The sequence below is a fragment of the Eptesicus fuscus genome, chromosome 5 (genome assembly GCF_027574615.1).
Source record: "Eptesicus fuscus isolate TK198812 chromosome 5, DD_ASM_mEF_20220401, whole genome shotgun sequence".
Classification (NCBI taxonomy): domain Eukaryota; kingdom Metazoa; phylum Chordata; class Mammalia; order Chiroptera; family Vespertilionidae; genus Eptesicus; species Eptesicus fuscus.
Genome location: NC_072477.1, coordinates 22,197,447 through 22,212,564, shown reverse-complemented (window position 1 = coordinate 22,212,564; position 15,118 = coordinate 22,197,447). Strand labels below are relative to the sequence as shown.

Genomic DNA, 15,118 nt, shown 5'->3' with positions numbered 1-15,118 from the left:
TGATGCTTATCAATTTCTTACTGATGTTTCAGCTTCAGAAGTAATATTGATTAGACTTATTTATCTTTTTTGTTTATTTGATAAATAATATAATTGATAACTTCTCTTTGTTAGCTTATAAGCTAACTGTTGGAGATAAAGATGAATACGCCAATATTGTAGTGAAATAAGGCAATGAAATTTAGTGTAAAGGTATATAAAACTTTTGTTTTGCCTGTTTGTTCAACAAATATTTATTAAGTTCCTATTCTGTGTTTATAGCAGTGAGTATAACAGAACAGACAAATGTTCCTCAATTTGGGAGATGTTTTTCTTTTGTCTAAACCACTTTTTTAAGAAAAAAATACTTTTATTGATTTCAGAGAAGAAAGGAGAAAGGGAGAGAGAGAAACATCAATATGAGAGAGAATCATTGATCAGCTGCCTCCTGCATGCCCCCTACTGTGCCTTGACTGGGAATCAAACCGAGACCTCCTGGTTCATAGGTCGACACTCAATCACTGAGCCACTCCAGCTGGGCTGAACCACATTTTTTTTATAGAAAAGTACACACAAAAATTTACTTGTGGTTCCTGAGTTTTTTTTCTTTACCTTTTAAAAGGTGTTAAATTCATTTTTCTAAGTTTGTAAAAGTATGTTTTTCTCACCAGGTTGACCTAAATGATAATTTTCCTACAGAAAAAAATTCAGTAAGATTTTCTTCCAATTGGAAATTGTAACAGACATACATCCTCCTTATACAAAATTTAGACAGGACAGAAGAGGACTGAAAAAAGTAAAAGTCACCTAATTCTACTGTCAATTATTATTTGGGGATAATAGTTTTAAAAATACATGTTTTTAAAATGGCATCATACTACGTATATTGTCATAACTTGCTTTTTCCACTATCAGTACATTGGTTAATTTTCCATCTTAGTGTCAATGGATCTACATCATCATTTTTAATTTATACCTGATTTCAACAATTGACAACAAAATATGTCTTGTATTTGTTCCCCAAGTTTCCAATTCTGAAAACAGTACAGCACAAACTTAATCCAAAATCAAAGCTAATTAGAGGCTATTAACATGAGTTTCTCTGGGTACTAGAAGCCTTGCCAGAGACTTTATATGCATTGTCTTATGGAGTCTTCTCAACAACTTGTGAATTTGTATACCCTACTTTTACCCTTTACAAATGGGCTGAGAGGATTGGGTAACTTGCTCAGGATCGAATCACTGGGACAGTGGAGCCTGAGTTTATACCCAGAGAATCAGAGCAAAAGCACTAGTTAAGTACTATATGTAACGCCAGGTTTCAATGATATTCATGCTTTCAGTGACGTGCATACTTACAAGTACATTTGTAGCCTTTATTTGGTATGTGTATCTTCTTGATTTGAATTCCTAATTATCTACTGGATTGAGTATTCCTTTTAGATCTGGTGACTGTTTTGCTATCAGAGAAACACATTTATAACACTTCATAAAACAAAGATTTCCTGCTCCCTTCTTTTCCTGTCATATTAACATTTCTCTCTTTTGCCTACCAAATCTTAAGTTTGTAAATTTAGGACCTATTTTAAGTTTTTTTCATGTCTCACGGTACAATTAATAACTACGGTGCTAGCCCTAACCGGTTTGGCTCAGTGGATAGAGCGTTGGCCTGTGGACTGAAAGGTTCCAGGTTCGATTCCGGTCAAGGGCATGTACCTTGGTTGCGGGCACATTCCCAGTAGAGGGTGTGCAGGAGGCAGCTGATCGATGTTTCTGACTCTCTGTTCCTCTCCCTTCCTCTCTGTAAAAAAATCAATAAAGTATTTAAAAACAAAATAACTACGGTGCTAGTAGTAGTTATATATTAGCAATGATATAATGCAGTATCCCCTCTATAGCAACTCACGGTTGTGTTGTATTTTAGTTTGTCATCTTGTGCATATTACCTTATTCCTCTCATTGATCTCTTGAGGTAAGTAGATAAGGAAGCTGAGCTTTGGAGATGTTATAAATAAATTGCCCCAGATGACATAGCTAGCAAATAGTTGAGATGGGATTAGAATCCAAGGCTTCTGATGCACTTACTGGTTCAGTGTACTTCCTGTGACAAGCAATTGATGGACTCTGCTTGAACACTGACAGTTTTCTAGAAAGTTTATTTCTTACACTGACCCTAAATATATTACTGTAACTTCTACCTGTTGACTCTAGATCTACTTTTATGATACAACACATCATGAATTATCCTCTCTCTTTTACATTGTGTTCCTACACTTATTTAAAGATGATCTCTTGTCTTCTTTCCCAGCCTTCTTTCCCCACTCTGCTCTGCCATCACATAAACTCAGATTCTTTTCACACTAACATTGGTTCCAGCCTCCTCCTACTTTATTGCTCACTGTCTTTTGAAGGGCTTTTGGTTCATCAAGTCTCCTTCAGAGGTAGAGGACCATAGACCTAGTTCCCACTTCATTATAAATAATATTCTAAATTACCATTTTTTGGTCAGCACTCTCGGGTATGATTGTAAGTATAGCTTAGTGAATTTGTTCAAAGTAGATGCACCCATGTTATTACTACTCAGATCAAGAAATAGAAATTCTAGTGTATGAGATGTCCCCCTCATGTCCCTTCCCATTTTCTCTTTTTACACCACAGATTAGCTTTGTCTTTTTTTGAATTTTATATAAATGGAATCATACTGTATGTACTCTTTTGAGTGGCATCTTTCACATGACATTATATTATTGTGAGATTCATCCATGTTGTGTGTAGCTGTAGTTTGTTCATTCTCATTCCTGTACAATATTTTATTGTATGAATATACCACAGTCTATTTATCCATTCTGATATTGATGATCATTTAAGTTTTTTTTATTATTATGAAAATACTGCTATGTGTCTTTTGGTGCTATATGTCTCACCTTAGATGCATACACATATATGTGTGGGTGTTTTAATTTTGTTTAGATATATACCAAGGATTGGAATTGCTTGATCATGGGTGGGTATATGTTCTGCTTTGATAGATCTTGTCAAACAGTTTTCCAAAGTGGTTGTTTTAATTTATATTCTCACCAGCAGTGATTCTGTGTTCCAGTTTTTTTGCATCCTCATCAATATTTAGTATTGTTAAGCTTTTAAATTTTAGCCATCTTGATGGATGTTTAATGGTATTGTAATATGGCTGGAGATTTTACTTATGATAAATTTCCCATCTTTATTAGAGTCTAGAGTGCAGCTGTAGAGACATTTATCTTTTGATTCATCTAATAGTTTTGGTACAACTTTGTCACTTTGCTTTTCTTTGTCCTTATGGTCAGGAGATGAAATTTTCTGAATTCTCAGTTGTGCTGAATGAAGCCTAAAAGCAAGCGGGTGTGACAGTTCATTTCACTGTTGCCTCATCCTTCTAGCAATTCTATCATTCTTTTGTTGTCTTTGCATTTCAATCTTCTTTGGCATAGTTGGGGATAATTAATAAGTAATGATGAGTATTAATGAATTCTAAGATAAGGAAATCACAAAATGTTTCAAGATCTAGAAAAAAATAAAAATCACTTAAGATCTAACATCTTAGATTTGTGAAAGGATCCAATGGACCCATATGGTAATTGCAAGATAATTTAAATTTTGTTCTTTTTTTAAAAAATATATTTGTTATTGATTTTTTTAAGAGAGGAAGGGAGACGGATAGAGAGTTAGAAACATCGATGAGAAAGAAACATCAATCAGCTGCCTCCTGCACACCTCCCACTGGGGATGTGCCCGCAACCAAGGTACATGCTCTTGACCGGAATCGAACCTGGGACCTTTCAGTCCACAGGCCGAAGCTCTATCCACTGAGCCAAACCAGTTAGGGCTTGTTCTGTTTTTTAAAAAGTTAATTTTCTCTTTGTTCCCTGGAAGGCCGGTAAGAAAAAAGTCACAAAAACCCTGGCTGGCATGGCTCACTGGTTAGAACATTGGCCTGCACACCAGAGAGTCTTGGGTTTGATTCCCATCGAAGGCCACGTACCTGGGTTATAGGTTCAATTCCCGCCCCCAGTCTGGGCATGTGTGGGAGGCAACCAATATATGTGTCTATCTCACATCAATGTTTCTCTTCCCCTTCCCCGTTCCCCCCCACTTCCCCTCTTCCACTCCCCTCCCTTCCACTCTCTAAAAATCAGTGGAAAAAATATCCTCACTCCTTAGGTGAGTATTGAAAAGAAAAGAAAAGAAATCACGAAATATTAATCTCTGCAAATAGAACTGTTAAAAAAAAAAAAAAAAACAACCCTCAAAAACTACAATTGGATCCAGTGAACTCCATGGGCTAATGGTGTCTTTTGATAAATAGAAATTCTTGATTTTAATTTAGTTGTAATGTAATTTTAATGTATTGATCTTTGCTTCCTTTATGTTTAGTGCTTTTTTGTGTCCTGTTTAAGAAATCTTTGTTCAGTCCAAAGCAGTAAATACATTATCCTACTTTATCTTCTTTCTTTTATTGTTTTACCATTTATTTTAAAATTAATCTGTATAGAATTGGCTTTTTTGTTAATATATGGTATGAGGTAGGGGTCAAAATTCTCATAAGTAATGATATGTGTAGATTTGTTTCTGGACTCTACCTTTGGTTTATTTTTATGTCCTTGCACCAAGTGTCACATGGTTTTAATTACTGTAGCTTTATAATAAACCTTAATATCTTTTAGTTAATTCCTCCGATTCTATTTCTAGACCAGAGGTTGGCAGACTTTTTCTGTGAAGGACCACATGGTAAATATTTTTATGCTTTGCAGACCATGTTTGGTCTCTCACAAATATTTTTCTAGCCCACCTGGCTAGTGTTGCCTAGTGGTTGAGATTCAGCCCATGAACCAAGAAGTTACTGGTTTGATTCCTGGTCAGGGCACATGCCCAGGTTACAGGCTCCATCCCAAGTAAGGGGGGTGCAGGAGGCAGCCAATTAATGATGTTTCTCTCTCATTCATGTTTCTATCTCTCTATCCCTCTCCATTCCCCTCCCTCTAAAATCAATACAAATATATTTTTAAAAAATTTTTTCTAACCCTGGCTGGTGTGATTCAGTTGATTGGGGCGTCATCCCTTGCACCAAAGGTTGCTGGTTCGATTCCTAGTCAGGGCACATGCCCAGATTTCAGGCTCGGTCCCGGTTCCTGGTAGGGAGAATGCAGGAGGCAGCTGATCGATGTTTCTTTCTGTCTCTCACCCTCTCCCTTTTTCTCTCTCTAAAAAATCAATTTAAAAATTTAAGTATGTTTTTCTTTCTTTTCTATTTCTTTTTAACCTTTAAAAATGTAAAAAGGTAATTATTAATTGGATTTGACCCATGGGACATAGTTGGCTGACCCTTGATCTAGATTGACTTGACTATTCTTGGTCCTTTCTATTTCCCATATAATGCTTAGAATCAGCTTATCAGTTTTTTAAAAACTGCTGGAATTTTATGGGCATTGTATAGAATCTATTGACCATTTTGAGGAAGAATTGATATCTTTATAATATCAAGACTTCTGATTAGTCCCATCCACTTTTTGATTGGCTTTAATACTGGAATTGCGAACCTCTTCCATTCTGTAGCTGTCACACTAAGATGAGCAAGGGATACTAAAGAAGCTTTTCTTTATGCTTCCATTTGTCATGGTTGTTCCTCTTTATAGTGTTTACTTCTTTTCTGGGTATTTTGATTTTAGGGTCTTGGATATACCTATTAGAAAATAGGCATTATTTTATATGAAAACTAAAAGGGAATTTGACTTGAGAATTTAATATGTTGTAATTCCCATGGTCTGCTGATTTGAGTATGTTTATGTAAACATGGTGATAATCAGATAATAACTTGTTTAATGGTATTTGTAATTTTACATACTTTGTAAGTTTTCATACCCAATTTGGAATATTTTTAATATCAAATTTGAAGTCTTTATACCTAGTTCTAATGGTTTCATACCTAGTTTTAGGGTTTTTATTTTTTAAAGGTTTCTGAAATACTTAACTGCACAAACAAAAATTTTCTGAATATTTAAACCTCAAATATTTGTTTATTTTTTTCATCTAACCAATGTGCAATGCATGTGTTTTGTGTGATTGTATTTAGTGAATAGATACTATGTTTGTTCTTTATTTCAAATACATGCTTTTGTATGTTAAAAAGTCATAGTATTTAATTGTATTGGTGTAAAAATTGCTTTATTTTGTACATATTTTTAACATGAGTATCTTTTAATATACTTATTTCAAAAGCCTAAAAATTCTTTACTTTTATAAATCTAAAAGGTTTTGATAGTTTTATGATTTCATAACATCCTTGAACTTTGAAAATATGAAAGTGCACTATTGATAAATAATTGCCGTTTCTATGTAGTGTTGAAGATATATTTCAATTTGTTTAACATTTTCTGATTCCCAAAATAAAAATAAAATGATGACCCTTGGCTGTTGATCAGCAATTTAATCTGAAAGCAAAGCATGCTACTTTTTCATGGCAACTGCATATTATATGTATAGGCATGAAGCTTGCAGAACCTTTCTGCCATGTTCTCTTCCTTCTTAGCTACACACATTTAGTGCTTCCGCTTCCTTTATCCTTTCCTTTGTTCTTTATATATGTTCTTCTCTTTGTCTGGAATCCCTTTCCTGTCACTTTTGCTTTACTAATTCCTGTTTTTCCTGCCCCCAGGGTTGCACTTCAATAATTGAGTGCACTTCAGTAATATGTTGAGATCCTTCAATGAGTCATACAATGGGGATACACCTCAGTGAGCAAGACCAAAATGTCCCAGATTTATTAAATTTTGTTCTAATTGTTGATTTACTTGTCGCACTCTTCCTATGGACTCTGAATTCTCTGAGCTTTATTTCAGCACTAACACAATACTTGACAATAAGTGTTCCTTATCCCAATATGTCTCAGTTATGGATAAAATTCTCAAGGCATTCATAATTTAGTTAGGAAGGCAGTTTATTCATATTCAGAAATTGATTTTAATATAAGATAATGTGTTGACAGGCTCTTTAATGACTCTTGTACATTGTAGAGGATAGTCTTGTCACTTATATGAACTAATAATTACTGAATTGAATACAAAGCAGGGGATTTTATACAATTTTAATGATTTAAGATGTCATTCCAGGCACTTTGAATTAACAAATACAACTTAAAGAAAAGGAACCAAACCATCATAAGTTCTGAAACCGTATTCTTTTTGCTCTTTGTAAATGTGTGGTCTTCATTCTTAGCATTTGGATGCATCCTTTTGACAAGTCTCCTTTTCCCTTTGCCCAACAATAGCTGTGCCAAGTCTTCACTTGGATAGACCCCTAGTGCTGCTTTCTCTATCTTAGCAAACATTTTATTTTCTTTATAGCTTTAATTTAGATTCCTTTCAGGCCAAGTAAAACTCAGCTTCCTACCTTTATCTTTCCTTCACCTTACTATCCTCATCTTCTTTCTTACAACTCACAAGAAGACTTTCTCCTGGTTAGGGCTAATCATGTCTCTGTGCTCTCAAAAGAATTACATTTTACATTTTTTCAAAGTGATGCATACACATAGTCTGAAAGAAAATTAACCATCCACTATTTAAAGCCACCTAGATGTGTTTCCTAATATCATCTTTCATTCTTTAGCTGTTTCTTTTGGTAGTTATTTTTATATCATTGACGAATATGCTGCTACTTTCTTGACTTACACTTTTTAGGTATTATATATTTACTTCCTGTTCTGATAAAGGTTTATTAGTTCTTATACTACTCTCTAACCCCATCTGCTCAATATGTTTATATCACTATTTTGATACATCATTAAACAATGTTGTTTTGTTGTAGAGGTAAGCAGTGTGCTGTGATTACATTTTCTTTAATGTAATAACTTTTTTTAGAATTTCCAGTTATCTTTCTTCTTGCAAAATCTTTAAAATAATCCTTCAACCCCAGTCCCCAAAACACCTATTACTCTTGAGGAGATCTCTCTCCCAAATTCATGCATTCTCTTGCTTTTGCCTAGGCTGGTTGGCTGGTTGGTTGCTCTCAAGATCTGCCATATAGCTGTTGCTCTCATATTTCCCTTGACTATCCTCCTGGATTTGGATACACTGTTTATTGAATCTCATGGCTTCCTGTTTGTGGGTTAGTGCTTCCTTTTCCTTGAGTGCATGCTCAAATAATTTACTAAGAAACTGTATATTGAGGGTAAATTTTCTGAGTCCTTGCATGTCTACAAATGTCTTTATTTTAACCTCACATGTGATAATACTTTGGATATGGAATTTGAAGTTGAACATAATTATTCCACACGGTTTTTAGGTCATTGTTCTATTTCCTTCTGTCACCTAGTACAGCTGTTGTGCTGCTGCTCCAATTCTTTTCCTTTTTAGATGACTTTTCCCTACTGCCAGAAACTTTATTTTATTTCTGGTACTCTAATTTTTTTAAACTCTCACCCGAGGATATATTTTTATTGACTTTAGAGAGAGGGGAACGGAAAAGGAGAAAGAGAAACATCAACGTGAGAAACATCAATTGGTTGCCTCCCTCATGCACCCTGACCAGGAATCAAACCCACGACCTTTCAATGTATGGGACAGTGCTCCAACCAACTGAGCCACACCGGCCAGGATTTATTCCTGGTATTCTAAAATTTTAGTGGTTTTGTTGTTGTTGTTGCTTTGTTTTGTAAATTATACTGGATACTGAGTGAACTGGGCCCTTACGGTGTGGAGATTAGAATCTCTTTAACTCTGGGAAATTTCTTTGTGCTATTTCTTCTTTAATTATTTTTTTCTTGTTTTCTGTTTTTGGAACTCGTTAGTAGGATTTTGGATCCTGCTGGATTGATAATATTTGTCTCTTTTTTACTCTTATTTTGTTGCATTTTCTGAGGTACTTTTAATCATTTTATTGCACTTTTTTATTTTGAGAATTAAAACATTTTCTGCAGTTCTTCTGGTTCTGATCCCTTTTACATATAGCTATTTTTTCTTGATTTGTAGATACTCTCTGAAGATACCAGTTTAGGAGTGGGGGTTTTTTGTTTGTTTTTTCTGTTCTGTTTTGTTTTGTGGGTGTTTTTTTTGTTTGTTTGTTTTGTTGTTTGCATTATCTCTGTTTTCTCCAGATTTGTGTACTGTTTATCTTTGGTCTCTTTCATTTTGGAGACATTCCTCAAATATCTAGTGATCTTTGGTTGTCCATTTCTCTTTGAGAGTGGGAGACACTGATAAGCTGATTGGGAGCTCTAGGGCAGGGGAGCTTACCAACTGTTAGGCTTTGCTTTAGGTGATAGGACAAAAAACTGCTAATGCTAACGGACCCTCCAATTCAAGAATTTACAGATATTCAGCCTAGGAAAAGGCTGGTTGATGGATCTGAATGTAGATTTTAATTTATATGTTTTTAGGGTTGGTCAAGCAAGAAGTCTTATTTTTGTCCTCCCCAGCATCTCTGGTAACTGAGAATCCCGACCCTCTCTGGGGTTTTATAGGCAAGCCAGCCCCACCTTCTGTTACCAGCACTCTAAACTGTAGCTTTTTCCTGCTCCATATGCTACCACTCATGTGTGTGCTTTCTTTCAGAATTTTAAAACAAAATTCTCATCTGCTGGTGGCCCCTTTTCTGTTTTTAGTGGGTTTATATACTTTTAAATTGTTATGTCTATAAAGTGTCAACTTGGCTAGGCTGAAGTATGTTTCCCGGAGTTCCTTTTTTTATATGTTTCTGATTAGGAGATTTTTGCACCTAACATGAAATATTCCCGGAAACCAAAAACATTCTAACGGTTTTCCCAGAAAAGGATATAAAGTCCCCCACCCCCTTTTTTTTTGTTTGTTTTGGGGATATCTTCATTCTTCTAACTGATTCATACTCCCTCTTTGATATTCTGTAACAAATAGAAAAGTAACTATTATTACTGTATCTTATTTTTGGTGATAAAGAAGAAAAATTAACCAAACATATTTGACTAATATATATGTATATATTTAAGCATATAATATCAAATTAAGGACGAAATACTCATATCTATCATAGTCCTTATTTCTGCAATTGGTCATGTGATCATAGTTGGTTTTTATAACTACCTTCTTTCACTACCCTTTCCATATTCCCTTTGCTCTCAGCAAGTACCTCAGCTGGTCCTGGTTTCTTGCCTAGTAGGTGACCCAAATATTCATTCTTTTTTTTTTTTTTTTTTAAATATATTTTATTGATTTTCTACAGAGAGGAAGAGAGAGGGATAGAGAGCTAGAAACTTCGATGAGAGATAAACATCGATCAGCTGCCTCCTGCACACCCCACACTGGGGCTGTGCCCGCAACCAAGGTACATGCCCTTGACCGGAATCGAACCTGGGACCCTTGAGTCCGCAGGCTGACGCTCCATCCACTGAGCCAAACCGGTTTTGGCCAAATATTCATTCTTTGAAGGTCTGGGCTATTTGCAGTCTGCCTAACTTGTGTTACTGTAGTTTTCCACTGACTTTAATCACAGGACATGGAAGTACTACAGTGTCCTAGAGGATCTGTATTCCAGACACATTCCTCCTTACCCTCATTGTATAATAGTAACCCAATTTTGCCTTGAAAGTCAGGATCAATCCTCCCCCTCTACCCACCCCTCACCCCCGCCCCCAGCCAGTTCAGTAACTCTTTTCTTTGCCTATTGACTCAGAACCCAAAGTGGCGAGGTGGCAGTCTCAACTTGAGTTTAGTAGAGTCATTGTTGTGTCATTGTGTTGATGGAAGCATTCCTCCCTTTGAAACTAAGGCTTCTAGACCAGCAAAACCAATGTCACAGGGATAGGAAGTAAATATTTTGCTGAAACTGAATTTATTACTCTTCATTGATTTCCCAAATAAATGAAAAACAAAAAACAAAAACCTATTTCTCATAAAAGGCATCACTATCCACTCAGTCACCTAAGCCAGAAACTTTGGAATCACTCTAAATTCTTCCCTTTCCGTTATCATTTAAATCCCACCTATTAGAAAGTTCTGTCTGTTTTAGGGAGCATTTGAGATCTTGCTTCCTTGACAATTGTCATCAATTTGGCTCAAATCTTATAGAAAAAAATTTTTTTCAATCTTATATGTTGTAGCTTCCTTCACATCTCTCACTTGTATCTCCTCCTCTTCGTCCTCATATCAGTCATCGCCTTAGAACAGGAGACTTCACCTTCACTTTCTCAAATTGTAGAAACAATCTACAATAGACTTTTCCCACCTATTCATCTGCAACTTTTCTGCTAGCGCAATCTTTTTAAAAAAAATCAGACCACATTTAGTGGCTCTAAGTGCTTATTAGGCAATTCCCAATTCTTACCCAGCCAAATTAATTCATCTGTTGTAACAGAAATCCAAAGTCACATGGCTTTAACAAGTTAGAAATTTTTTTCCCCTCTCCGGACTTATGTGATGGCTCTACAGTATCAGGAATCCGGGTTCCTTCTGATTTGTTATTTCAACATTCCTTACTATGTTGTCCTCAGCTACATGGGCCAAGATAATTTCACTATCATGTCAGAGCTAGCATGAAAAGGGAAATGGTGAAGGAGGAAAATGTGCCCTTTAAGGATACAACCCAGAAGGATCTGTAAATCATTTTCATTCTCAGCCCATTGCCCAGAACATGACTTCAAGTTCTAGCTGCAAGAGAGTTTGGAAAAGTGACTCTTTAGTTTGGCTGGCCTTGTGTCCAGCTACAAGTGAAGAAGCTCAATTATTGTAGAAAAGGGGGGGATGGATATTGGAGGAGCACCAGGAGTGTCTGCCATAAAAGGTAGTCAAAGTCTTCTGGACATTGACTCTTGCCTGCCTTTTTACCTTATCTCTTAATACACTGCTTTCCTACTCCTTCCCCCGCACTCCCTGACTCTGGCTCCTCTTTGCTTCAGCCATGCTGCACTGTTTGCATTTCCATACATGCTATGCTGGTATGTGTTTCTCTGCCTTTCCTCAGAATACTTCCTTAGCCTGAGATGCCCTTGCCTCTCACTCCTCTCATCTCCAACCTACTCTGTTAGCCTGATCTGAGAGAATTTGTCTTTCAAGATTTAATTTAAGCATTTATTGAATAGTACCCCACCACTACCCTGGTAGAATTGATGATTCTTTCCTCTGCCGCCGTTATTATATTCAGGCAGACTTTAGTTATTGCACTTTTAAGCACATATTTACATTTATATTCTGTTTCTCCTTGATTGCAAACCCTTTTGGAGACACAGATGACATCTTACTCATATAGCCCTTGAATGTAGTGTAGTACCTGATAGTCAGGGGATGTGCATTAAAAATGTGCACTAAATATTTATTGAATCCGTGAGTGGGTCCATAGCAAAAATGTCTCTGTCCAGACTTTAAAATGTCAGGACACACTCTGAAAATATGGTTGGCTGCTGTTTTTTTTAAACTTTTGTCAATCAGTTAAAATCATAATGCTAGCTCCAACACTATTTATCAACATCCTGTATTATCTTGTTGATTGTTTCATAGTGTTTAGTGATATTTTAATTCTAAAAGTACTCTTGAAGATAGCTTGGGAATTTTTTTTTTTCTTCGTTAAAATTAGTGGACTTTTCTGTCTACTAAGGCAGAGCATTTATAATTGTGTGTTTTTTTTTTGTTTTTGTTTTTTTAACGGTTCAGTACATCAGTGACTTGCTGCAGGAGATGTGTCGAAGTGAATTAGATAAAATGACATGATTTCCAAAGCCTGTCCTAAGGCCTTCGGAGTACTGCCACTTTAGCATGCTGGTTCTAAGATATAGATATCTCAGGATTTGTTTAATGACTGAAAGAGTCATTGTTGTAAACAAATTCTAAGGCAAGATTGCCTTAAATATTCTTACATGGAGAATTTTTTTTCTGCTTTACTGTCTTGAGTAATATCTTTTGTTTTACTTGTAGATTTGATGGTCCTCGAAGATTTGAGGATTTAGGGTCAAGGTGTGAAGGACCGAGACCCAAAGGGCCTCGTTTTGAAGGAAATCGCCCCGATGGGCCAAGACCCAGATATGAAGGTCACCCAGCAGAGGGCACTAAAAGCAAATGGGGAATGATTCCCCGGGGGCCAGCATCTCAGTTTTATATTACCCCCAATACATCCCTAAGTCCTCGACAAAGTGGACCACAATGGAAAGGCCCCAAACCAGCTTTGGGACAGCAACATCAGCAGCAACCTAAGTCACAAGCAGAACCTCTTTCAGGAAACAAAGAACCATTAGCAGACACCAATAGTAACCAGCAGAAGAATTTAAACATGCAATCAGCTGCATTATCCATTGGTGCAGATGTAAAGGATGCCAAGGCGGCTCAGGCAAATGAGAATCTAAGCGACTCTCAACAAGAGCCACCTAAAAGCGAAGTCTCGGAAGTGCCCATAGAGCCTTCTAAGTGGGACCAGAATTCTCAGAGTATGGAGACTCAAATGGACAAAACCCAAGCTGTTACTCAGCCTGTATCCCTTGCAAATAAACCTGTACCTACTCAATCTACTTTTCCCTCAGAAACAGGGGGGATGGAGGGAGGAGCAATAGTAGCAACATCATCATCATTAAACGCAGATAATGATTTTAAACCTTTAGGTATTGGTCTGCCCCATTCAGAAAATAACCAAGATAAAGGGCTGCCTGGGCCAGATAACAGAGATAATAGGTTAGAAAGTAATCAAGGCAGCAGCTCATCTTACAGAGGTCCTGGGCAAAGCAGAATGGAAGACGCACAGGATAAAGAACTAGTAAATAGAGGTCGAGGCCAGGTAATCAGCTGTGACCCAGGGTTGGTCAAGCAAGAAGACTTTCATGATAAGGTGATGGGTAGAAGAGAAGACAGTCGAGAGAAGATGAACAGAGGAGAAGGCAGTCGGGACAGAGGGTTGGTGAGACCAGGAAGCAGTCGGGAGAAAGTGCCAGGTGGTCTGCAAGGTAGCCAAGACAAGGGTAGAGCTGGCAGCCGAGAAAGGGGACCACCTCGGAGGGCTGGAAGTCAGGAGAGAGGACCCCCTCGAAGGGCTGGGAGTAGGGAGAGAGTACCACCTCGAAGAGCTGGGAGCAGGGAGAGGGGGCCACCACCTCGAGGGCCTGGCAGTCGGGAAAGGGGACTGGGAAGACCAGATTTTGGTCGTGACAGAGGTCCATTTAGACCAGAACCAGGAGATGGTGGGGAAAAAATGTATCCATATCACCGAGATGAGCCTCCTAGGGCTCCATGGAACCATGGAGAAGAGAGAGGGCATGAAGAGTTCCCACTAGATGGTAGAAATGCTCCAATGGAACGAGAAAGACTTGATGATTGGGATAGAGAGAGATACTGGAGAGAAAGTGAACGTGACTATCGAGATGATACATTAGATCCATATAACCGAGAGGACAGGTTCTCAGCACCACCATCTCGATCACATGATGGAGATAGACGAGGCCCTTGGTGGGATGATTGGGAGAGAGATCAGGATATGGATGAGGACTACAACAGGGAAATGGACAGGGACTTGGACAGGGATGTGGATCGGATTGGAAGACCCATGGATATGTATGATAGAAATTTGGATAATGAGTGGGACAGAGATTATGGGAGACCACTGGATGAACAAGAATCACAGTTCCGTGAACGGGATATTCCATCTCTTCCACCTTTACCACCCCTCCCACCTCTTCCACCTTTGGATAGATATCGGGATGATAGATGGAGAGAAGAAAGAAATCGAGACCATGGGTATGATCGAGATTTCCGTGATAGGGGTGAGTTGAGGATCCGAGAGTATCCAGAAAGAGGAGATACGTGGCGGGAAAAGCGAGATTATATTCCTGACAGAATGGACTGGGAAAGAGAACGGTTGTCAGACAGATGGTACCCATCTGATGTGGATAGACATTCCCCCATTGCGGAACACATGCCCTCCTCACATCATTCTTCTGAAATGATGGGGTCGGATGCAAATTTAGACTCTGACCAAGGCCTTGGAGGGGTAATGGTTCTCAGTCAGAGGCAGCACGAAATCATTTTGAAAGCTGCACAAGAACTGAAAATGCTTCGGTAAGTTGACTACTTAAGATCATTTCTTTTAGTCAAAGCCACATTCAGACTGCTTTTTAAAAATGTGATATATTTGAATGGAATTAATTTTACTTCAAGTTCTTATC

The 15,118-nt window shown here is 37.5% G+C and overlaps 1 protein-coding gene across 3 annotated transcripts in view; it reads left to right on the top strand.

The window, feature by feature from the left end:
* Positions 1-15,118, top strand: part of YLPM1 (YLP motif containing 1) — a 66,014-nt gene that overhangs the window by 18,378 nt on the left and 32,518 nt on the right. For 2 of the 3 annotated variants that reach the window (XM_008138831.3, XM_054715912.1), the window contains exon 5: positions 12,888-15,011. The exons of the other annotated variant lie outside the window; for it this stretch is intronic. In XM_008138831.3, coding sequence (XP_008137053.2) covers positions 12,888-15,011 — 2,124 coding nt within the window. The remainder of the gene's footprint in view (positions 1-12,887; positions 15,012-15,118) is intronic. 3 annotated transcript variants of the gene reach the window in all.